The 25801-nt window shown below is 26.0% G+C and overlaps 2 protein-coding genes across 2 annotated transcripts in view; one reads left to right on the top strand and one right to left on the bottom strand.

Annotated features, from left to right (window-relative positions):
* Positions 1-887: 887 nt before the first annotated feature.
* On the bottom strand, positions 888-17121 carry LOC107444609 (DNA polymerase subunit gamma-2, mitochondrial). The gene is made up of 10 exons (XM_071181038.1): positions 16988-17121; positions 16140-16313; positions 12971-13083; positions 10642-10777; positions 9879-10073; positions 9039-9147; positions 7373-7672; positions 3680-3870; positions 2731-2827; positions 888-1020 (listed from the first exon to the last, which is right to left on the bottom strand). Exons 2-10 carry the CDS (start codon positions 16292-16294, stop codon positions 964-966), a joined length of 1353 nt encoding a protein of 450 aa, XP_071037139.1. The 5' UTR covers positions 16295-16313; positions 16988-17121; the 3' UTR covers positions 888-963.
* Positions 17122-17319: 198 nt separating this feature from the next.
* LOC107444631 (centromere protein S) overlaps positions 17320-25801 on the top strand; it is a 10456-nt gene continuing 1974 nt past the window's right edge. The window contains exons 1-3 of the mRNA XM_043049025.2: positions 17320-17594; positions 19834-19991; positions 22694-22760. Of these exons, the coding sequence (XP_042904959.1) occupies positions 17571-17594; positions 19834-19991; positions 22694-22760 (249 nt within the window). The 5' untranslated portion in view covers positions 17320-17570. The remainder of the gene's footprint in view (positions 17595-19833; positions 19992-22693; positions 22761-25801) is intronic.

Below are 25801 nucleotides of genomic sequence, written 5' to 3'. Positions count from 1 at the left end.
TTACAATAACTTTCAAACAAATTGGAATTTCAGAAAAATATAAAAAACTCGCGTTTAATTTACAGATAAACTTGAAGAATTTCGCATAAAATTTAAACTCAGTAGTTGCATTTCCGCAGTCTGTCGATCAACTTGCATGGTAATTTTTACTAAAGGTTTAACAGTTAATAATAATAAAATGTTAAATATTCTTATCCTATCATATACCCTCTACATTTTTTTATGCTCCATCGTAATATCAATTTTTTAAGACTTGTATTTTTTGAACAAAATGTAATGAGAAAAAAAAAGGATAAAATTAAAAAAAAAAAAAACTTAAAAAATGCATTTATTTTGTTTCTTTTTACAATTAAAAAAATATTCTTTTTTATTGTAATTTCTTTTACTTGGTATAATTTTAATCTATAAATACATTAACTTAACCTTATTTGTATAATTAGAGCCGAAAATATTTTCAAGTCATTCTAACATAAGAATTTTTCTTTTTTAAATCAAATTTTTAACCCTCAAATAGAAATTAGTTTATTTCGTATAACTTTAACTTTATTAACATCATATTTGTTTTATAACAGCTTTGCTTACCCACATTAAGATTTCTAATTGAAAATCAAACTTTATAAGTTTTTAATAATTCCTGCTGAATATTTATGGTTGCGATGCCATGCAAAACTAAGGGAAAAAACTATTTCTTAATCAAAGAAGATATTTTATCAGTGCATTCAACTATCCTTTCGAATCAAAAACTTCTTTTACCATGTAATCACATTAAACAGAGAGCCTTGTCTCTGGTATAGATATCCAAAGATTTTATAAAAAATTAATAAAAGTGTAAAAAAGGAAAACAAATAGTAGTGCAAGACAATTTTAAAGCAAGACTAAAGCATAAATAAAGACAACAAATAAATAATTTATTAACAAATGTCAGCTATATACACATATACAACACTAGTATGAGCACAAAGGTCAGCTTTTTAAGTACTTTACTAATTTGGAAGTGAGCTCAGTTATGTGAACTTGTTCCTGTTAAAAAAAGAAACAAACATTGAATTAAAATTTAAAAAGTTAAAGCAAATTATGTTTTAAGAGAATGCTCCAAAGAAATGCAATAAAGTATATAAGTTCGTTTTAATGAACATAATTATCCTAAAATCATAATTAAAACACTTTTTGAAAGATCTAATTTGATTTGAATGGTCAAATGCAAGTTTTTACTTGTTCTTAGTTAAGAGGGTTTCACAAAGCTCTTTAAAAAATATATATATATTTTAAGGAGCTGTACTAGAGAAAAAAAAGGCACAGTTTCAGTGCTTTAAACTCTAAACAAAGCTTTTAATTTAAATTATGCTATCTTCCTGAAAAGACTTAATAGACTAATATAAATTTGATTATTTAAACATATTTTAAAAAGATTTAAGAAATCATCAATTTTGGGACATATATATATATATTACACTTAGAGGAAAATCAATGAATAATCTCAAGTTTTGCATAGTTTTATGAGACTCAACTACATATTCAAAACAACTTTTATCACAATCTTTTTACAGTTTAAAAAAAATAGGGATTTTTTTTTCTTCATATTAGCATTATGTTCCTTTTTTAACAATAAACATATAGAATTCTAGCTAGAGATTAATAAAACTTAACCCACTATGTATAAGTAACTGCTTTAAAATTGCAGTAGTTTTAGAATGCATATCATTCATAAATAGTAATATTTCATATAACTCCTTCAAAAGTGTTATTTCATGAATGTGCCTTATGAAAGGGTTATTTTAGAAATTTTTTTGTTTAATTATATTCTCTGAAATGTATTTTACTGCACTTAGGTCACTAAATTTTTTTAAAAAAAAACTTACAAATTTAAAATTTGATAACTAAGTTTAATAGAATATGTTTCACTACATAAAATGTAACAAAAATTATTCCAAAATATTAATTAAGCACTGAATAAATAAAAAAATTCTGAACATATAAATTTGCATAGTAAGTATAATCTCTTTCCTGTCTGAAGGTGACATTTAAATCTAATAAAATACAGTAAGTACAGGAAGTTTATAATTCACTCCAATAAAACAAGAGATACAAAATACTAATTACTTATTTCAAAACAATAAAAGAATATATAAACTTTAAAATCTACAGGAAATTTTTAAAAACATCCAAAGATATGTTAAGCTTCAGATTAACTTAATCTTTCAACACATTATTTGATGCAATATTACAATTCTGACATTTTAACATAAATGGATAACCGTGTCTCATTATGAAGTGTATCAAATTGAAATTCAAGAATGCTTAAAAAGTTAAGAAAAGTCTTAATACTTCTTTCAATTATCATGACACTAGGATTGTTAGAAGATACTAAAAGCTTGTGATAAGTTTATAAATAAAAATTCCTAGAAAAATAAGAAAAAGTAATAAAATGTGTGATATTGTAAAAAATTTCCAAATTTTTGACACATAATTCAACATTTCAGCGTTTTTTAATTGATATTTAATAGGGCAAAACAAATTTCAATTTATTTGTTTAAGAATATCTAATAAATTTTATATACTATAAAAAATAACGTATCTAAAATATACAGTCTTATACATATATTACAAACTTCTAATAACTAAAAATATAAAAGGATGGCATGTTTTTTTCCTCAAATAAAAACAATTCTGCATGATGTTGACTTAAATACAAGTAATTTAAAAAACATTTAATATGGAATATTATCTCACTTGTAAAGTAGTGTCTCGATTACGAAGTCCGGCAATACCAGATTGCAGAGATGTTTCATTCAAAACAATGATGTAAGGCACACCCATTTCATCAAAGCTGAAAAAAATGTAAAAAAATGAAAGACTATTATTTTAATAAAACTGTCATATTCTATTGTTTGCAAAGCACAAAAATAAGCTGAAAAACTAAACTGAGCACTTATTGGCATTTGCATGTTGTTAATCAAATAGTATAGCAAACAGATCGTTTTAAAAAAAAGTTTGAAAGAGAGTTGAAATTCTGATCAAATAAATTCTTCCCTCTGGGCTATTTATAATAGCATATTATATTATGCCAATCATAAATTTAAAAACCGTATCTAAATATAAAGAATAAATCTAAAAATCATATTTCTAAAAACTGTAACTAAAATCAATAATAATAATACTCAATACCAAAAATATATTTAATTTATTTCATTCAATTGCCATAATCTATTTTTTGCAATGCACAAAATATAAACTAAACTGAGCACTTTTTGGCATCTGTATGCCATTAATCAACTAATGTAGCAAACATATGGTTTATAAAAATAAGTTAGAAAGAAAGTTCATTCTGATACAAATAACTTCCTCCCTTTGGGCAATTTATAATAGCATATGTCCAATCATAAATCCTTAAAAAAAGTAATTAAAACTAAATAATAATACTCAACAACAAAAAATATATTTATTTAATTCAATTATTAGACATCTTAGAATTAAACTAAAGAGAGGGTATACTTTATACTGTATTTGAATTCTTTGATGAAAATTTTTTTTCTTTCCACATAATAAAACTTCATTTAAAACTTTTCTTCACTTCAATGAAATACATTCCAAATACATTATTAAATGAGTAAATGCAGAATGTTGGAAAGGAATTTTGAAGAGCAATTCACATAACCATAATGTAAGAGTAAATAAATACCTGCTAAATAGAGATTCTAAAGAAGTTGTAAACTTGGAGTTGAGGGTGGGAAACAAGAGTATGCCTGACTTTTGAAGCTCTTTTGATAAATGAATAGCAAGATTTTTCAATCTTTTCAAAATTTCAGAACTTTCTGCGTCTAATAAAATACAAACTTTATATGGCACTATTTTGAAGTGTAAATGCAGAATCTAAAGTAACGTATAAGACAGAATTAAAAAAGAGGAAAACAATAAATATTGATTGCCACAAGCTAATACAAATAAGAGTGTAGTTAAGAAAAGAGTAAAAGAAATATTTTGACAAAAGAATCGTTAAAATTACACAATACAAGATCTCAGATACAAGATACAGAATACAAGATCTCAATTAAAATATTGTATTAAGAAGTTAGGCTTTTTAAAAGAAACTAGTTATCATAAAATTATGAAATTTAGTAGATGATTTAATAAGACCCTTCCCAAATTGAATATTTTTTTCAAAATACTACCCTAGAAGACAATTTAAAATCAAATTTTACATTAAATCGCATTTTTACAATACTTGATGGAATAACAATATTAGGAAGAAAACAAAAATAATTTTAAACATTACCACAGAAAATGTTATATTATCCAAATTACACAATAAGTCATACTTTTACAAAAGTTGTTAGGTTTTTAATGAAAATAAATGCATGAATATCGATTGAAAGATTTTCAACTTGAAATACTTCAAAGCATACATTCCTAAATTAAAGTATTTATAAAGCATAATGAATAAAAGTATGACATGCTGCAATCTTATTTTGAATTAATCAAAATGTCCCATCATTTTCAGCTCTATCAGAAATCACAAGATGGTAAGAGAAATGTATAAAATATTTGTGTCAGAAAAACATGTTTTTAAAATCATATAAGCTCAATTTTTATCAATCCATAAATATGAAGTTTTATCTTAACAGTTTCTATAGATTTCAAAAAATGCCTGGAAAGAAATTTTTGACAGTTTGGATATTTTTCACTATCCTTGAAAATTGATTTTAAAAAAAGAAAATCATTTAAAAAATGGAAAATAGCTTATCTTATGCTTCAATAAAAAACGAGATTAAATAGTCCTGATATTTCTCTTATATCCAAGCTTAAAACTACAATTTATTGAAATCTAGAGATTGTGTATTTACTAAATTTGCATTCAAACTACAGTTCTTAATTATGGTTTTAAAACATTTTTGTATAAATAAGTTAATAGCACTTTATTATATCACTTACAAAATTTCACATACACCAGTTTTTATTGTAAGAAACTTTGAAATAAGGTCTTTTAGTTAATTTTCTGTAGTAAAAATAAAGTTTAAAAAGTACAGTAGAGCGCTGATTATCCGAACCCTTATTATCCGAACGTCCAATTATCCAAACTATCTCTGAATTAGTTTTTTTTTTAAAGTTTAGAATACTTTTTAACCTCTTGACAATTTTTCTAAATTAAGAAGAATAAATAATATCCCCTACATCCGAAGACCATATTTAATTTACAACCTTTTCAGCAGTTTTCTTATAGCAGCCATACATACATGTATGGTGATACAGTTAAACCGATCTACCCCTTTACAACTGAAAATTATCTTCCAAGAATGCGAGCTTCATTTTGATAGTCTACAATAGTTGGAATGCAGAAGGAGTTTATGAATGGATAAGTGCTGAAGTTTTATAATTGGGGAATGGGTAGTTGTCACTTATGGTTAATAATAAATCTTGGAATAAAATTCTTAACAGAAAAACTGAAGTTTCTGAACCAGTGGATCTTTCGGATGAAAATGATGAAATTGTTGCTGAAATTTTAAATGAAAATCGGAACTCCACAGACGAAGTGGAAAAAGTAAGTGATCAAGTTCAAGATAGTGGACCTTCTCATATAGAAGTATGCAATTCATTAGATTTTGCAATGAATTGGCTAGGACGTCAAAATGATGCTGATCCAGTTCAGTTGATTTATTTAAAAAGAATAAGGGATATATGGCTACTAAAAAAAAAAACGCATCTTCTTTGAAACGAAATCTTTGCTGGATTTTTCTTTTGCAATGGAAAATAATGAAAAATGTGGTAAAATCTGTAATTGACAAAAAAAATTGTAAAAAACTGAAATATGATAAAAATAGTTCAAAATGAAAAAAAAGTTAATTAAAAATATTTAAAAATTGAAGAAAAAAGAAACTTTTAAACACGCCAAAGCTATTTTAGATAGTACTACCAGTCCTATAAGCCTACGAAAGGTGCGAAGGGAAGTTAGTGCATAAATAATAATCATGTACACTAGATTTTAAACAGTTTTCCAATTATCCGAACCATGTTCGGTTCCGAGCAGTTCGGATAATCGGCGCTCTACTGTATATGTCTCAGATTTTATTAAATAATACATAGAATTCTATTTTACACAGATACGGATAGAATAGATAATAATGTAATATCACTACAGAAATTATTAAAAAGTGCAATTTAGCAATAAAACAATTTTTAAACAAAAACACATACCTTTTCTGTATGTTACTAGAAAAGCTTTCTGAGAACCGAAACATCTAAATTCATTATGTTCTTAATTTGTTTTGGTACATATGAGTTCTAAAAATTATTAAGTGTAGCTATTTATTTTTGAATCAATTATTTCTCATATTTATTACAAGCAATAATTTTGTATTTATTACGAGCAATAAATGCAGCGTAAAACAATGATTATTTCTGAATTTTTCACTTATTGTTTAAGGATAATAATAAACTGAATACTAATGAGTCTTAAATCTATACAATTTTCTTATGAGTTTAACGTGAGTGTAACAGGTAAATCATTAATAAGTGTTAAGGATAAATTTTTAAAAATATGCAAACAATTGCAACAATAAAAATTTATTTATCTCTAAATTCATTTTTCTGCAATATTCAATCCTTTAATTTATCTCTGTGAAAATTAAAAATTAATTTATCTCTTAACTTTGATTATTAACATTGCCACTATCTTATAGATTAAAAGTTATTTTTTTAAAGCATATAGATAAACTTGTTCAAATAAAAATTGAATTTTTAATTTTTGCAACTATTATTTCATTTCAATTAAATGTCAATTTTTTTAAATATTCTAAGACTGCTACGGAAAAATCACTATACATTTTTATTACAGTAATTTTGAAGCAGTCTTGAACAAAAACTTTTTTTAATTACTTTGGATTATTTGGAACAGCGAGTTTTAAACTTTTAGAGTTATATTATCTAAATTTCAGTAAAATTGCAATTTTAGAAATATAATAATTTGAGAATGGTTTAAGCTTAATTTAAATTATTAATTTCTGATTTTTATCTATGATTCATAATTCTAAGTAAGTTTCAAAGTGCAAGTTAGTGACAAATTCCTGTTTTGATGCAAACTAAAGCAGATTTAACAAATTTATTTATAAAATTTATTTTAGTTAATATATTTCATTATTCCTTCTTTTAAAAAATATTACCACACAATCTCAAAAAGGTTTTAACGTAATATTACATATTTTTATTTCGTTTAAATTCTAATTAATTATTTCAATTTTTCTAAAAAATACATAAAATATGAGCAACAGCACCAGTTTACAGGTACTAAATTATCAACAGTCATATCAGTGATATCAGAGAAATTAAGCAAAATAAAGATTCATTTAAAAAGTAATAAACAGAGAAAATATAAACATACATTTTTTAACTTTCCTTTCCTCCATCGTTCAGCATATGAATTTGACAAATATGCTAACACAGCTAAATCCAATTTAGTTTCGCAAACTATTAAAGATGGTGTTGAATCTGGATTGAATTTTAATTTGTTCGTCTTGCAGAAATCTTGAAACAGGCTTTCAACGCATCTACTTTCATAATGTGTAATAGATTCAAGTGGTTCATGTCCCCAAGGAAATTCATGTAGGAGGGACAGTTGTTGGATGTCTTTTTCAATATTCTTTACTTCAGACATTGAAAATTTAGAAGGGATGCTAGAAAACTGTTTAAAAAAATCAAATAAGTAAAATTATCATTGGAAAATATCAACATCTTGGTTCAAATCAACAATAGATGTTACATTATAATGGGTCAGTTCCCCAACGCAGAGCTATTGGAGCAAGCTCCAAACTGTTTTGACAATGTCATTCATAAACTAACTGAAAAGTTTAATGGGTTTTCTTCTTTAGAGAAGAGTGGAGATATTCTTTGCTTCTCTTTTCCTTATAAATAAATGATTATGTGAAGAATTCTAATGTTTTGAAAACAAACTTTTCAGTTATAAAAGATGTTTTCCAACGCTGAACCATACACTGACTTTATTTTTTTGTCACTTTTTCATCAAAGTAAAAATTTATTTAAAATATACATTTATAAATTGAGAATTTGATTGGTGTATTCCAAGTAGTATGATCTAACTACATTCAGTAAGAATGTTCCCTATGCTTATAAAAATTATGAATCGTACTTTATTTTTCTTCAAGAGTTTAACCTTTTTATAGCAGTTTAATTTTCTGAAAGAAATATTTAAAATATTGAATAAGGAATCATTCTAAGATAAAGAATAATGATTTCATCAAAAAATTATGAATTGAATAAATCAAAAAATCAGCAAATAAGTGAATAACAAAAGTTAGTTGTTAAATAATAAACTTCTCATAAGTTGAAAAGATCAGGAGCAGGTTTCAAAAGCTTCTTGTCCCGGTACAGACCCAATGCTAATAAATGCTTCTCTAGCTCGAATTTAGAGAGAAAAATATATATATATTCCTTATAGAAAAAAAACTCGAATGAGATATTAATTTCAGGTACATTAAATGAATTAAAACTTCTAGCACACTTTGGCTAAATAGGATCAAGGCTTCCTTTTATAATGTTTGCAACTTTACAAAACTCATACTAATTGCTAGAAACATTGTGAAATCAATTGTTTAACCTTCTCTTACTGCTGATAGCGTATTTGCTGTCTTTGGTAACATTGATCTGGGAACCAGATATGGTCATTCAAATGCGTCTTTTATGGGAGGAGGTAGGTTGCTTAGTAACAAAATTCTGTATTACATTCAACGCTATTTTCTTGAGAGTTTAAATTCAAGTTGTAGTTAATTGCTGCATCAAATGAAGTGGACAGAAATTTGTATCAGTCATCCTTAGTCATCAATACAGAGAAGATTAGACAAAAAATAAACATTTTTGCTGTTTGTATGAAGCATGCTTTTGTCCGATTCAATAAAAAGTCATTATTTAAGCTGATAATATTGGACAGTTCATTAAGCTATTGCTACAGACACAAATTAGTAATTTCTAACAGGCATAATGGAAAAAAAGATCACATATTTGTAAGAATCAAATAAATAAGTCCTGCTTACTTTTCTCCACCACAAATATCGCTGTTTAGACCAGTAATGAAACCAATGAGTAGATTTCTTTGGTTGAGAGAAAAAAACAATGCATAAACGAGTCCATGATTTAAACTTTCTGAAAATAGATGGGTTTTTTTTTTAACAGAGTAAGAATAAGTTAAAAAAGACAACCATATTGTTTGAAACATTTTACAATTTAAAACTAATGCTAATTAGAAAAAATAATTTAAACTTAAGAAAGGACATTCTCCAGCATCCTTTTTTTTTCCTTGCAACAATCTTCTTTTCTAAACATGAAAAGCATTGACCAAAAAATTATTATATAATAAATTCACTTTTGATTTTTACAAAATATGAAGGAATTTTGGGCTTTGACATGAAAGAGTTTTCAAAAATGTTAAATAATCTAAATTATTAAAAAAAATAATAATAATTTAATTAAAGGAAATGCTTGTTTAATAAAAAATGATTAATTAAAAGAATTTATTAAAAAAAAAATTAATGATAAGAAAAGTAAATCATAGTACCTACCACTGGATAAGTTTTCATAAGATAAAATTAATATGTAAAAAAGTTTTACTACCAAATAGTAGATTAAAATACACTCATAGTAAAGTTTCATGTGATCAATATTGCATTAACAATATTGTTTTACTTTTCTGTGATCACAGTTGTTTGTTTGTTTTTGTTACAGTCAATTTTCCTGAAAATTCAAGGTTTACTAATCTTTTTTTTTTTTTTTTCCATTTCTTGAAAATTTCTGGTTTCTCTTGTCTCTAGAGAAAGTGGCAATCTTGTTATTGTTCTACTGGGAATAAATAATTTCAACAGAATAAGTCAACTTACTGAAATTCAAAATCTTTTTCTTGACAAGGCATAATATTCTTGTTGAACTGATTTAAGCAAGGTCCATATGCAGCAAATCCAAGAGGAAGATCATGTCCAAATAAAGAATCGGATTCAAAGAAGTTTTTCATAATATCTATTAAAAATAAGTGAGCTAATAAATGCAGTAGACGAAAAAAGAAACAAAAAGATAAATGTAAAACATTTCAAATTTGTTAAGAACACGTTTTAAAATGATATAATTCAGAATTGTGTCAAAAAACTTACATAAAATAAACATATTTCCATTATTTTCTTTACAATTATTTGCCGTAATTAAGACAAAAGAAATTCTTAGTAACAATAAAAAAATTTATTGCTCTGGTACTATGAATTTAAAATTAGGCTACGGTGATACTTAACCTTAAAAAACTAAATAATTATACAAACATTTGTTTTATATTGAAAATTTATATGTTTGCATCTCAAAACGCATGGAAAAAAAATTATTTGAAAAAAATTTATCTTCANCTACCAAATAGTAGATTAAAATACACTCATAGTAAAGTTTCATGTGATCAATATTGTTTTACTTTTCTGTGATCACAGTTGTTTGTTTGTTTTTGTTGATTGTCAATTTTCCTGAAAATTCAAGGTTTACCAAGCTTTTTTTTTTTTTTTTCATTTCTTGAAAATTTCTGGTTTCTCTTGTCTCTAGAGAAAGTGGCAATCTTGTTATTGTTCTACTGGGAATAAATAATTTCAACAGAGTAAGTCAACTTACTGAAATTCAAAATCTTTTTCTTGACAGGGCATAATATTCTTGTTGAACTGATTTAAGCAAGGTCCATATGCAGCAAATCCAAGAGGAAGATCATGTCCAAATAAAGAATCGGATTCAAAGAAGTTTTTCATAATATCTATTAAAAATAAGTGAGCTAATAAATGCAGTAGATGAAAAAAGAAAAAAAAAAGATAAATGTAAAACATTTCAAATTTTTTAAGAACACATTTTAAAATAATATAATTCAGAATTGTGTCAAAAAACTTACATAAAATAAACATATTTCTATTATTTTCTTAACAATTATTTGCCATAATTAAGACAAAAGAAATTCTTAGTAACAATAAAAAAATTTATTGTTCTGGTACTATGAATTTAAAATTAGGCTACGGTGATATTTAACCTTAAAAAACTAAATAATTATACAAACATTTGTTTTATATTGAAAATTTATATGTTTGCATCTCAAAACGCATGGAAAAAAAATTATTTGAAAAAAATTTATCTTCATAATAGAGCTTCTTTATAGGCAATTAAAAAAAAATTGTTTTTTTTATTCTTATTACCGCTGAAACAAAACAATTTAAATTTTTACAATTCATATAAAAAAAATAAATACATAATCTTACTATGAGCTCTATATTTAGCTTATACATCAATAAAGGTTTTCTAATCTCTGTTTGAGCTGACATTTGATGGTATTTCAATATTGTTTTAATTTTATGCCTCAAATAATAATAGTGAATTTATCTAAATTCATGTAGTTTACACAAAAATTTGATTACCGTACGTTAAATGAATACATATTTTTTAATATGTTTCCATAATTGTACATTTCACACTTATTTTAGCATCTGTTTATTTCAGATAATTTATTGGAATTGACGAAAATTTTAATTATTGATGGGAAACCACCTTTTGATTCATTTGCCCTAAAAAAATCTTTTCAAGAGATTAATGAAAGAGGAGTATAACATTATACTATTTTATCATAAAAATAAATTTCTGTATAAGATTTTGTAAATGCAGAAAATCTTTGTGAATTTATAATTCTTCTAAATACATTATTATGAAGTTTCAAAACTAAAAAAATTTGTTTTTTCAAAAGAATAATAAAAAAAAATATTAATCATTTCATACTTCAATCTCATACAGTAGTAAAAGATAATAATTAAAAAAAAATTTAATTAAAATGTAAAATTACTACATTTTCTGTGGTATTAAATCTGTTGTTGTTGTGAATTTGAAATTTGATAGATTATTGTTGTTTTCATTTATACATGTAATATTTTTATTAGTGTAGCATGGAATATAGTGTTTTGGCCCAAATAACCGAATATGAAATATTTGACCAAGTATAGTTAAATATTACACCAATTTGATGCTTTGATCCAGAGGAAGATACAAAAAAAAAAATTTATAATTTTTAAATTAAAAATAATAATTGATGACAGGATATATTTTGTTTATATGTGAATAGAGCTAAACAATCTCAATAAAGCATAAAAATGGACATACTATAGTTTTGATTCCATAAATAATAACCTTCCTCGGTGTTAAAACACAAAAGGATAGAGGAAGCACAAGACAAATAAGTAACATTAAAGATATGTGTTTGAGGGGTGGGGAGGAAACCTAAGGTTTGTAAGAAAGAAATATATTTGAAGCATCATAAACAATGAGATACTAGAGAAATCCTTAACTAAATAAATAGAATTTTTCAAAGTATGGAATGATTCCTATAACACAAAGTCAGAAGCTAAAGAGTATTGTTTCATCATTTTGTAATTCAGCACTAAAGAAAGTTTTAATTTATAACACTAAAAATATAGTATGCCCATTTTTTTATTCATGGCTCTTGAATATTCATAAATTCTACTTTCAACCAAAATACTATGAACTAATATTTTAAAACAGTTCTCACTAAACATTAGCACTCAGCATTAATGATATAGTGCAAACAAATTTTAAATATTTTGTTATTTTAAACATATTAGTTGATATTATAACAAGTGTAACAAATTTTGCTTTTAACATTTAGTTAAACTATTGAAGTATATAATTCAATCTTTCATTTTTGGTATTCCCAAATTTTCCTGTGTGAAAAGTTCTTATGTTTTTTCACAGAGGATTATTTTAAATATTTCATTCATCAGCATTACACATCAGCAAAATGTGCTTGTAAATTTATGTATATATATTACATATCTTTGCGAATCAAAAACAAAAATTAATTTTATTAAAAATTATTGTTGCTAAATTGTATATTAATATATATTGATTTACTACTTCACATTTATATAAGTAGTTAAAAAAAACAATAACTTACATTTAAATGCATCATTATTTTTTTCTGTGATTTTAAAATCTGAATTTTGTTGTAAATTTACAATTTCAAGGGGGAAAATGGTAACTTCATTATTGTTTATCAAAGAAGAGAGCCTGAAATATAAATTATTAAAATTTAGTAAATATTTGCCATGTTTTGAATTAACAACATCCCAAAACCTTTCTTAAATTATAAGCAGTACATAACATTCACAATTCAAATTTAAACAACATGAAACTAAACTAGAAGGACATTATTATAAAACATTCTTAATACTTATATATAGTTCGCGTGATAAAACAGGAATTTTCCTAATGTTAAACTATAAAACTAGTATACAAACTATTTTAAACATTTTATTTCGCATTAGAAATCAATATGTTTCTTGATTAACACAAAACAACTAATAAATATAAATAATATTGATAACTATATCAATAGCACACAAAAACTGATAATCGAACACAAAAAATTTAATTAAAGAAAATAAAGAAAAGTTTCAATTGTTTGACATACATTAAGACCTCGTGCTAATTTTATTTATTTAGTTGAATCAAAAGAAAATTAAAGAAAAAAATAATTTTTAGGAGCCCTGTGGCCGAATCAAGGCGACATTGTCGCAGAACATTACAAAGCTCTTGCAGCAGGATTTTTACTTTGGGAAATAAAAAATTTTGCTTTTCTTTTCTGCAGAAATTTTCTAATGATTTTATCTTTACTTCAGAATTACATTCAAAAGATGCCTTTCTCGCACATCCCAGTGGGGAAAAAATGCTTGTGATTTATCTATTTTCATTTGAGAATAATGAAAAATAAGGAATAATGAAGTAAAAAATTTGGTTTTCTTTTTTGTACAAATTTTCTTTCTGTTTTTTCATGCAGCTATTACTACTAATTTCCACGTAGCCTTTAAAATCCGATATTATTTATTACAACAACTGCATCACAAAATGAAAACATCCCCTTTTGAATGAAACCCCTTTTTGAAGAGTCTGCTCGATCGTTTTGTTTTTTCTCGGTAGTTACTGCTGCAGTTTTCACGATTTTTTTTAATGTGATGATGAATTACAAAATGGAATTATTAGTGACAATTAGTGAATTCACAAAATGTGAGAATATCGCCTATAATATCAGATTAGAAAAATATTACATATTCAATTAAAAATTTCATTTTATTTAATCAAATTTTTTATTTATTTAATTAGGTTTAATTTTTTTGCAAGTTAACACTTCTATTAATTTTAAACATCTTGCAAAAAGATATTAGTATTAGAGAGGCATGTCACAGAAAGCCTGAAAAAATTCTGCGACAGGGCTAAGGAAAGGAAATTAAAAATTTAACAACTAACACATCCTGATTATTATGCTTCAGTTACTAAAAACATGGTGACCATTTTGGAAGACCTCCAAGTTATATTTTAAACATGAAGAAACATGTAAAACTGTCCAAATTTTAAAACTCATATTATGGCATAGCCTATGGTGTTCAAGTCTAACAAGAAACGTAACACCAGTCGTAATACAAAATTTACAATTATGAAACTCTACAGGCTTTTGATCACTGATTGAATAAACAGAGACAACAGTTTAATAGCGAAGGAAGAAATTAGAAAATTTAGTCACTGGTCTATTATTTATACATCAATTTTTTTTAAAAGCGAAAAAGAGTAAAAGAAAAATTACACAACAGAGAATGTTTCGTGTTCACAACTATCAGCACTCCAGTGGCTAAGTTAGTAAAGATGTTGCTCACTGCGCTTGTAAGAGAGCTCTCGGTAGTGAGTTTGATCCCGTCAGCCTAAAAAATAAATAACGTACATGCATAGCAGAGTACACTGTAAATCTGTCGTGGCTGAAAGTCCTATCATTGGTTGTGCTGCAGAAATTTGGAGAGAAAGGAATCATCTTAGGTGTTGTTCACGTTTTCTTGCCACAGTCAAAATTATGTAGCATTCATACCATGGCTGATAAAGATAGAGCCTTAAAAATGGTGTTAGGTGCTTAACCGTGATATGGTGGTGTGTTTGTTTATAGTTATCATGAAATATGCTATTCCATAGCAATAATACAGAACAAAATACATTCAAAATAAGGTTGTCTTGGGCCAAACGACCGCTGTCACTTTTGAGCAACTAATAACAAAATAATGAAGAGAATGAAATAGTATCGAAAGATTAGGTAAATAATATGCATTGAGACCTAAATTGAACTCAAGAATCAATATTGCAATTGCAGTGAAATGAGGACTTTGTTTATTTATCACATTGTTTATTTACTAAGAGTAAGAAAGTTCAAGTTCAAAAAATAAATGAATAAATGATATTACAGCACATTATTTTGTAAACTTAAATATATTTTACTTTAAACCATTTATTTCTATATTTGTATTAACACTGGAGTTTTAAAGTGATCTTTTACAAATAATGATATGCTTGGAGAAGAGAGAAAAGATATCAAAAAGTCTAACATCACTCACACAATATGGTTAAAAAAAAACATTTAAAACCAGCAGGTTACCTATTTTTATATCAGTTTTAATATTTTTTTTCTCAAAATATGTGTATATATATCTGATCATTATAATTATTATGCCCATAAATGTCATCAAAACACAAAGTTAAATATCAAAAATAAAATTTTAAATATTGTGGTTTACTTTTGAGTGTTAGTAATTCTTTTCTGTGTCATATAGTAAAATAAGGGACAATCAGATAAGAGGTATGGTAAAGTTTCCAATTTGTGAAAAATTAGAGAAGGGGGTGAAACATATTGATAAAAAATGTGACATCATTTATAAACAACTCCAAAAGATCTATGAAACAAGTTTCTATAGTAAGAATAGTTCCAATTTAAAATATATATATATATATAATAGCATAACATATTACATCTAATAAAGTAAGCTAATTATTACTTTATTTGATTAACTAAATTAACTATTAAAAATAAATTTATTATGAAAGCCCTTATTAACAATTAAATCACCATGTTGCATCAGAAATTCTATTTACAAAATCAATTAGTATAGTTACTTATTTTCACATGTAATATGTTATTTAATATATATTAATTACATATGTATATTCATATTTAATATATATTTAATACATACAAGTAGATAATAGAATCTAAATATTGATAAAATATTAATATTAGTTAAATATCATACCATGTATTAAATACATTTCTTTTCAAAAGTGAGCCTAAGGAACCATATTGTAGTACTCTATCACTATCATTCATAAAGCAAGTATTTATGATATTGTTCATTTGGCACATTCGAAGCAGCTTTGTCCAGCTATTAACTATAACGCCAGATGACATGATACACAGCACAATAAACCTGAAAAAATTAATACTTTTTTTATTAAGACTGAAATATGCATTAAACTTTAAAAAATTAACAAGAAACATAAATAAATGTAGCTTCTATACATAATTTCTTTCATGCAATACTTAGCATTATTTTATCACATTCTTAATAGACAAATAACAGATAATTGTTCAATTTTTATGACAACATAAGTATAAAGCAGTTTTTGTAATCGCAAATGGAACAATACATAAATAATAAAAACCACATTTAAGTTATGATGAATAGGAAATCAAAAAATTACAGTTCCAAAAGATACACAAACAAACTGGAAAAAAGGTTATTATAATAAACCAATTATATTAATAAAAGAAATTACGAGTTGTATTTGTCGAGAAGAATATAAAATGTAATATTTTAAAGACCTTTTTAATTTTAAACAATGCGAATAAAATTGACATGCTCAATACTCAACCTTCAGTTACCGAATTCAATTTTAAATGTAAATAAACAAAGACTTCTGCAAGTTATAGTTGAGTTGTTTTGGTGTATGACGCTTATTAATTTATTAAAGCAAAGAATAGAAATAAAATATATTCAATTCGCGATCGCAACGCTCGAGTACGCCGTCTAGCGGGAGACTGTAAATATCGGACATTAATTTATCACGTTTTCATTTNTATAAAATGTAATATTTTAAAGACCTTTTTAATTTTAAACAATGGGAATAAAATTGACATGCTCAATACTCAACCTAACTCGACTTCAGTTACTGAATTCAATTTTAAATGTAAATAAACAAAGACTTCTGCAAGTTGTAGTTGAGTTGTTTTGGTGTATGACGCTTATTAATTTATTAAAGCAAAAAATAGAAATAAAACATATTCAATACAAATTATTGTATAAAATTTTGGAACAAAATCTTGCAAATTTTTTTATTGCTCTTCATATTATAAATTAATCATACACGTTGAAACGAGGGTTTTTAAGCTTCTTTCAGTGGATCTTAACTTGAACAGAAATAAGCAGCCAGAAACTTACAACCTGACAGTAAAAAGCAATTTTTTTTTAAAGATTTCGTTTTTATCCTTCTTGGCCACCAGAATTAAGCCCAAGTTATTGTTTGCCAAGTTATCGTTCTTGTTGTTTTTATCCCAGTCTTGAGTTGCTAATAATAATCTTTTTTTCGAATGATGTATTGCAGCTTTTAAAATTACTTCTGTGATATATTTTTCTGTGGAATCAATGACAAAATTTTAAGGGTCTTTAGCTGTCGTTAAATTTAAGATGGGAGACTTTGCAGATGAAGAAGTACACTTATGTTTATTTTATTTATTTATCTATTGTATAACTATATTATGTCTCTTATCTATTTGCCTACTGTATCTGTTTTTTAGACATTTATTTGTATTAACTTTAAAAGAGGGTGCCTCTTGGATGTAGTAGGTACTTTATTTACGTCGCACTAGAGCTGCTTAATGGGCTATTGGCGATGGTCTGGGAAACATGCTTGGGAATGAGTTGAAGCCATGTCATTGCAATTTTTGGGAGGCCACTTCTCAATTTAGACGTAGATCTGAAGGAAAAAGAAATTTTCTCCAGATCCTTGTACCCTGATCGACCACAAACTTTAGAATTCACAGATTTTACAAGCACATATATCGCATATAAACTGTGGGTCTTAACAGAGTCAAGGATCAAACCCTGTCTCCTTCAGACTGGAGTCCAATTTTCTAACCACTGAGCTACTATGGCCCTTCCTCTTGTATTAAGCTCTGTAACTTGGAGCTTTTATGTGCTTGGAGTCTTATTTTGCTATAGCGATTTCTTATTAGAAAATCCCTCTTTTGAGTCTTTATTCCTGTTTTCTTCTAGAACATAAAAAACCGCCTAAATAAAGGAGGTAGGGTGACCTGGGGTAATTCCTGATAAAAAAATGCAAACATCTATTTTGTGAAAAAAATATTCAAGATAGAATTTTAATATTTACTGGAAGTTTGAGGGTTTATGAGAGGAGTCCTATGCTACCTTCTTTTGTTTGAAAATCTAATTAGAATTCAAAGGATTTTAAATTTTTAGTGATCAGGAATTACCCCTTCTCTTGATCATTTCTGGGGTAAATACTGATCACTTCTGGTGTAATTACTGATCACCAGTTTTTATTGTAAAGGAGCTGTTTAAGAATTATTATACAATGGTAATTAACAAATAAGACATCAAGATCAAACAAATAAACCAAAAATAAGAAATTCACTAGCTAATAAAACAATGTATTTAAAAGCAAGAATAAAGATTAACACTTTAAATTTTACAAAAGTCTTGGTATTGTGCCATACATTTTAGGCAAGCAGCCAAGTCATTCTCATGTTCTGCTGGAATATAAGAAAGAGTTCCCACATGGATTACTTTTGGTGGACTTTTTAACTTCATTAAGTGAGAGTGTATAAAGTTAAGTTAGGTGTGTCAACAGCTACGACAGCAGCTCTCACACTGAAATTTTCATTTTCAATCTTTATAAGAAATTCACTGATTTTGCTTTCTAAAAGCTTAGTATCCTTTTTAGGCTTACAATTTCTCACCATATTTGTATAAAGTTAATTTATAAACTTAAAAACTATTCTAACAATGTACACACAAAAATTTAATATAGAAGCAAGGTAAGACAAACCAGAAATGGTGCAAATCAGAACACATTTGTCTTGTATAGAGTTAAAAACAAATTTTGTGATTACAGTTATAATATATTTTATAGTTGTTCCACTTAATAAATATGAACTGTTATTTAAGAAAAGACAATTAGCTATCTCTTAGCTATTTTTTATGCTATTTATAAGAAGAAATGACAATGATCAAGAATTACCCCAGTGATCAATAATTACCCCATCTGCAGGGGGCAACATTTGACATAGTTTCCTATAATCAATAATAATATTTACAGTAGATGTGAAACAATTAAACAAAAGCTTACACTATTTTTATATCAAAGAAGAAAAAATAACTCAAAATATTTATTATTAAGAGAAGGATATCAAAATATTTATTATTAAGATCTTTGCAGAAATGTGCACATTTTGAAACCCATCTTTGAAATGGAAAATACAGGAAGCAGTTTAAAAGATACTTATTTTGTCAGATTAAACAAAAATCTATTATTAAGTAAATGCAGTTATACTTTAGTAAAGTGTGCAAGCATTCTTGTCCATGTCTCAAATTTTAAAAAAAAAAAAATTTTTTTTAAATGAAACTTAGGTGATCATTATTTACCCCAGAAACAGAGTGATCGTGAATTATACCGGGTCACCCTACCATATTTTAAACTTTTACCAAGCGTTTTGGTATGAATTTATTTTGCCAGTGTTATTAATTTGAGCTATTTTAATTATTTTTAATTTAGCTTGTTTTTTTATTTTTACTTTGAATTAAAAAACTAAAAAAAAAAAACAGTTGAATTTTCTATTTTTTTCTGAGAAGCAGACAGTAACTATAAGCAAATAAGTATGAGCCTTCATTGTAATGAAAAATGTAACTTCCCAATTGTTTTATTCTTTAGAATCTTCAAACTTCAATTCATTTCTCAGTTGGAAAAATATGTGCGGATATTGCGACTGAATACAAAGTGAACTTCAGCAAAGAATTTATGGCTACTCTTGCAGATTTAACTTTCCATCAAGCGAGTATATTTGCCGAAGATTTGGAAGCCTTTGCAAAGTATGTACTTGAATGTTGGCACCATTCAAACTAAACTATATACAGTGTTCACATAAACCTTCTTATATTTATATCCATAAAAACCATATATTTTAATTTTTCTCATATATAAAATATTCTTGATAATGAAGCAATATTTCAGGGAATGATTAAATGCAGAAAATGTTTTAGTTAAAATTTAATACCGATAATCATAAAAAAACAATATGATCATGATCAGCCCTAAATTTTCTCCTGGTTTTTATTTTTTGTGCTAATGTTTAACTTTCAAAATTAAATGCCTTCTTGTGTTGTTGACTGAATTTCTAGCAAATGATATTTTCTTTTGCACAAAGAATTTTTTTTTTGCTTAACATGTAATGTTATTTTTTTAAATTTTTTTATTGTGTTAATTACATTTTTATAGTCCCGCAGTGGACTGATCGTTAAGACACGGTTCCCAGCAGATCACCGAAGTCAAGCATCACTGGCTACGGTCAGTGTGCGGGTGGGTGACCACTTGGATCAGTCTGCGTAGGGACCGAGGGTGTGCGGTATTGNGGCTACTCTTGCAGATTTAACTTTCCATCAAGCGAGTATATTTGCCGAAGATTTGGAAGCCTTTGCAAAGTATGTACTTGAATGTTGGCACCATTCAAACTAAACTATATACAGTGTTCACATAAACCTTCTTATATTTATATCCATAAAAAACCATATGTTTTAATTTTTCGCGTACATAAAATATTCTTGATAATGAAGCAATATTTATGATTAAATGCAGAAAATGTTTTAGTTAAAATTTAATACCGTTAATCATAAAAAACAATATGATCATGATCGACCCTAAATTTTCTCCTGATTTTTATTTTTTGTGCTAATGTTTAACTTTCAAAATTAAATGCCTTCTTGTGTTGCTGACTGAATTTCTTGCAAATGATATTTTCTGTTGCACAAAGAATTTTTTTTGCTTAACATGTAATGTTTTTTTTTTAAATTTTTTATTGTGTTAACTACATTTTTATAGCTTTATTTATTATCCTTCACACTTAATTCATTGTTCTATTTTTACTAATAAAGGATTTATGCTTTTTTATCATTTGTGATTGATTTTGAACATGTAATTTTTACCACTATATAAATTTAATTCTTGCAATTTGCCTTTATTCTTTGCATGTTGCATATCACGATTCATATTTACGTAATGTACAAAAATTGAATTAAATTCATTTATCAACCTCCATAGTGATTTAAAATTCATATTTCATGTAATTTGAGATTCAATTTGTCTTCACACATATTCAAATAGTATTATTCACTATTTATATTGACCTAGGTTACAATTAATGCATTGCAAATGAATCTTGATTTACAAGTCATACATCATGTTTCACTTTATTTATAAAAAACCAATCACAATTTTTTACTGTGATTTAAAAATGGGAATTCTTATAATTTAACAAAAAATAGTACATCAGGATTTACTTAAAAGGATCAATAATTTTAATTCTATAGATAAGACAAAATGAAGTAAGTTTTGTCTCTAGCCTTCCTTTAATCTAAAACTTAATTGTAACATTTAAATTTGAAGTCACAAATAATGAAAGGTATGTTTTAAAAAAATTTATGCATCATTTTCATCAAGCTGTTTGTTTATTATGCAAGAATGAGAGTTGGAGAATCTGAAGAGAATAGTCTATAAAGATAATAATCAAAAATCTGAGTTAATTTAAATCTCTATAAATAATATTCTTATGAAATTCAAGTATTTTTGTTACTTTCATTTATAGTGCTTGTTGTTTTGATGATTTTTATTTATTTACACTTTTTACTATGAGTATTCAGGAAATAAGACAAGAATTCTCATTTTTAAAAATTACAATTTGAATTTATAATTTTATAAATGCAAATATTTATCAAAATTACGCCTATGTATGTACTTTTCTCTTTAGCTTCAAGCTTTTCTTTCTTATTAGCCACTATACACTCCCATAATTTTTAAAATGTGTTTCGCTTATAAGATCTTCAGAATTTGTTTTCCCCAACCTTTTTATTTGTCTGTTTGGAGAACACTAAATTAAGGCATTTAAACTTTGAGTTAGCCACATTTTTTTTTCAACATTGCTAATAATTACATAATAAAATATTTGGGGCCCATGAATGTGTTTGAATTATTGGTAGATTTCATTTTAAAATTTTGAATTATTTAAGTAAAACCCATGGTAATTAATGATATTATCATTATATAAAGAATTGGTTGGCATTTTTCTGTTTTTTTAAAAAAAAAATTTATCACTTTTATCCTCAAAGTAAATCTATTTGTAAATATACAACATTATATAGTTTCTCGAAAAGTTTCATTAGGTAGAACCATAGGTCATATAAACCATAAGGGATACTTTTTATAAGCTGTTACTAAAAATAAAGCTTTTTTTAAATCTTTTTTATTAGTCTTTATTATCATATTTATTATAGTTCATTATTATCTTCCATTTATTATTTCTTTATCCATTTATTTATAGTTCATTTATTTTAGCCTTTTTTTCAAGCTTAAATAGATCATGAAACAAAACTATGAAACTATTTTTATGGAAATCTAAATTTCATTATTTTATTAATAGCTGCTTCCTATGAATATATCATTTATATCTAGTGGTGTTTGATTTTAAAGTTAGTTTTAATTAGTTTTTATGTGTATATTTTATTACTACATTTTTGTTTAGGCATGCAAAAAGAACAACAGTTAATTCTGAAGATGTTAAGCTTCTTGTAAGAAGAAGTAAATCTCTGGTATTGATTTGTATTTCATTTTCTTTATTTGTTATATTTTTAAAAATAATTCAAAGCTTTCTATTTATATTATGGAATAAGACATCATAACTGTAACATGTCTTTTTGCCACACGTGACTTCAAACTTATTATTCTAATTATTAGTTAAAAACAGAATTGTATAGAAACAGAATTGTATAGTTTACAAATTGGTGTTAGGAAATTGACCGTTACAAAGCTAGTTATTTAACATTTCAGAAATAACTCAACCGTTACATTAATGGTAATAAGTATTAAAATATAGTTCAAGACTTGTGCTGCTTATGATAATGAGTGCAAAATTGAAGAATCATGTAAAACTTAGTTATGGAAATTAGGATAAATATCTCTGATCTTGAATTTTCAATTTAATCAAAAATCTAAACGTAAAAATTCACCCTTTCTCTGCACCAGTAAGTGTATGAATGTGAGAACAAACACGGACCTTCAAAAAATAAGTATCAAATTCAGATAATAATAATAAATATACAATACAAGGTTGCAGAGGTGTATAGAGAAATTTGTTAGTTATATAAATGAGGCTAAACATTTCTGAAAGTCATACGGAACAGAACTGTAAAGAATAGAATGATTCTTGAGACAGATTTGATTCTTCAAAGAACTGTTAGGTCTATGAGTAGTTGTAGTAATAAAGTAATTAAAACTGAATTCGCTTAAAATAATCAATAGTTGTAGATTATAAAGGTTCATCATTTAATCACCCATTTAAAGACAATAAAATGTAAAAAATAATCTTATCTTTTTAATTACAGTATTGAAAGACTGGAATTTTGTCTGTTTAAAAAAATAAAAACCCTATTTCTTCCAGGAAACTGGACAAAATGAAAGAAACTGAAAAGCACTTATACTATTGTGTTTAAATTTAAACAAATAAAATTTCATTAAGCACCGGAAAGTAAATTTTTTAACGTAAAGTAAATGTCCACTTTCTTAAATTAATAAACATTTTCATATTGATTTTATTCAGAGTACATAAATTTGAATTAGTATCTTATTTGATAGTTTAATTGCATTAATAAAATTTTATTATATCTTAAGAGTTCTATATATAAATTAAATATTTTCCATGCTCCTTTTGAGAAAAAGTTTCTTTGATTTGGTTTGGAATAAACCTATTTTGTCTGAAATGGTTTTCCTATGATTTTTTTTTCCAGTATTTCTTTTTATTCCTCTGTGGAAAAATATGCCACTATTATTCTTGGAATAAGGATGCGTGCAAAAAACTCACTTCATTTTAAAAGTTATGCTCTCTCTAACTTCACAAATATTGCATCTCCTCATAGTAACTGCAGTACTGATTTAATGAAGGGTTGTGGCTTGTATACAGGTCATTACAAGAAACGCACTTTGCACTACTTTACTAACAAATAATTTGACCATTATCTAAATTTTCCAGATTGTTGAAATTTGACATTTTTGTTCTGATATAGGCATTTTAAATTATTAGAGAAACATTAAGATCATCAACTTATCAATATTGAAAAGATTGAACATGATGTTCTAACTATAGTTTTCAAAATGTTCAATTCCCATTTAAGTTAAATCTATCTAGGCTTAAATAGTGTTTAACATTTAGCAAATAAATAAATGTAGACAGTTAGACTTCATGTTCACGTATTTGCTGTTATAAAAAGACATGTTTTTCATATTTTTATAAAGCATGCTTGAAAAAGTTATGTTAAATAGTAATAGTGAATTTTTATTAATTCTTATTCATTTTTTAAATTTATTAATTACAACATGATTGCTAAATTATGAAATTAAAAAAATCAATTTAAAAAAAAATGAAATTGAAAAAAAGGTTTTTTGGACCTATTCAAATATTTAATAAATATATTTTTAGTGATTTTGACTGCTTTTCCTCTAGTCAAAAGAAGCAAATTGTCTTCCTCAATTTATCTTGCTTGAAAATAGTTCAAAAATTGTTTTTTATTCACAAATTCTCTTCCCTTAATTATTTACTTGAATCACCCCTAGATTTCATAATCCATGCAATTATTAATTATAAAACAAATTTTTAAAGAAATCACACCCTTTTTTAGTGTACTTAAGGTTGTATGAAATACTTCTGAGACAATAATATTTTACAATAATATCTTAACATTTTTAGAATAAAATGTCAGTTAATGACCTTTCTTGTCAAATGTTGGAAAATCTATATCTATATATATAATTTTACTATTTTACAGCATGATTTAAGACTTTGATAGTGTTTGACATTGTTTCAGTACGCCATAAAAGAAGGAACTTCCCTATTAGCATTACTGGGTCATGTGATCTTGCTCCACCAAACAATAAACACAATGCAAAATAAAAGTCAAAAAAAACTTGCCCATTCGCAGCAGAAGCTGGAGAAATAAATCAAAATCGCTTGAAAACTGTAAATATTTCCTTCCCTCACCACATCAAGGTGTGGAGGACAAAATAACGATAAAATTTTCAAATTAAAGTTTCAGCTGTCCCTTTGATTTAACATGAAATCAAGGGCACAGAAATGTGTGTAACATCGTCATGGTATAAAGTATAAAAGAGTAGCAAATAAAGTGAAATTGTCCATATAATTTAGGGGTGCACAACCTGCGGCCCGCGGGCCAAATGCGGCCCTTCGACTACTGAAGTACGGCCCGCGAGAACTTCTAAACACAATAATTTTTCTTTTTTAAAAAATGGCAATTTTTAATCGCACTTTTAAGTCATCACGTTTTGACACAATCAATTTTAACAGATTCTTTAGCAAATGTACGTTTAACGCGCTTTCTTGAAGCCGAATTTATCGTAAATATAAAGGATTTTTTTTAAACAGTTATTTCCGCTTTTCTACGTGATTTTGAAAATTCGAATTTTTATTATGACGCGAGTTTCAGATCGCAAATTTAAATAATCACTTTTTGTGCACTTTATTTGTGACGATTTCATCTTAAATCTAAGTGATTTTTTATCTTTTTTTTGCAATTCTTTCTTTTTTTTCAAAAATTTTTCTCGGCAGTTATTGCTATGCGTT

This window comes from Parasteatoda tepidariorum, chromosome 5 (genome assembly GCF_043381705.1).
Source record: "Parasteatoda tepidariorum isolate YZ-2023 chromosome 5, CAS_Ptep_4.0, whole genome shotgun sequence".
Classification (NCBI taxonomy): Eukaryota; Metazoa; Arthropoda; class Arachnida; order Araneae; family Theridiidae; genus Parasteatoda; species Parasteatoda tepidariorum.
This window is presented reverse-complemented; position numbering and strand designations above follow the sequence as displayed.

Coding starts and splice junctions, on each gene's coding strand:
- LOC107444609 (XM_071181038.1), bottom strand. CDS start 16,294: ATGTCATCTGGCGTTATAGTTAATAGCTGGACAAAGCTGCTTCGAATG. Junction 7,673..9,038: donor GATATTTGTGGTGGAGAAAA/GTAAGCAGGACT, acceptor TTTTTTAAACAG/TTTTCTAGCATCCCTTCTAA. Junction 3,871..7,372: donor GGAAAGGAAAGTTAAAAAAT/GTATGTTTATAT, acceptor ACGTTACTTTAG/ATTCTGCATTTACACTTCAA.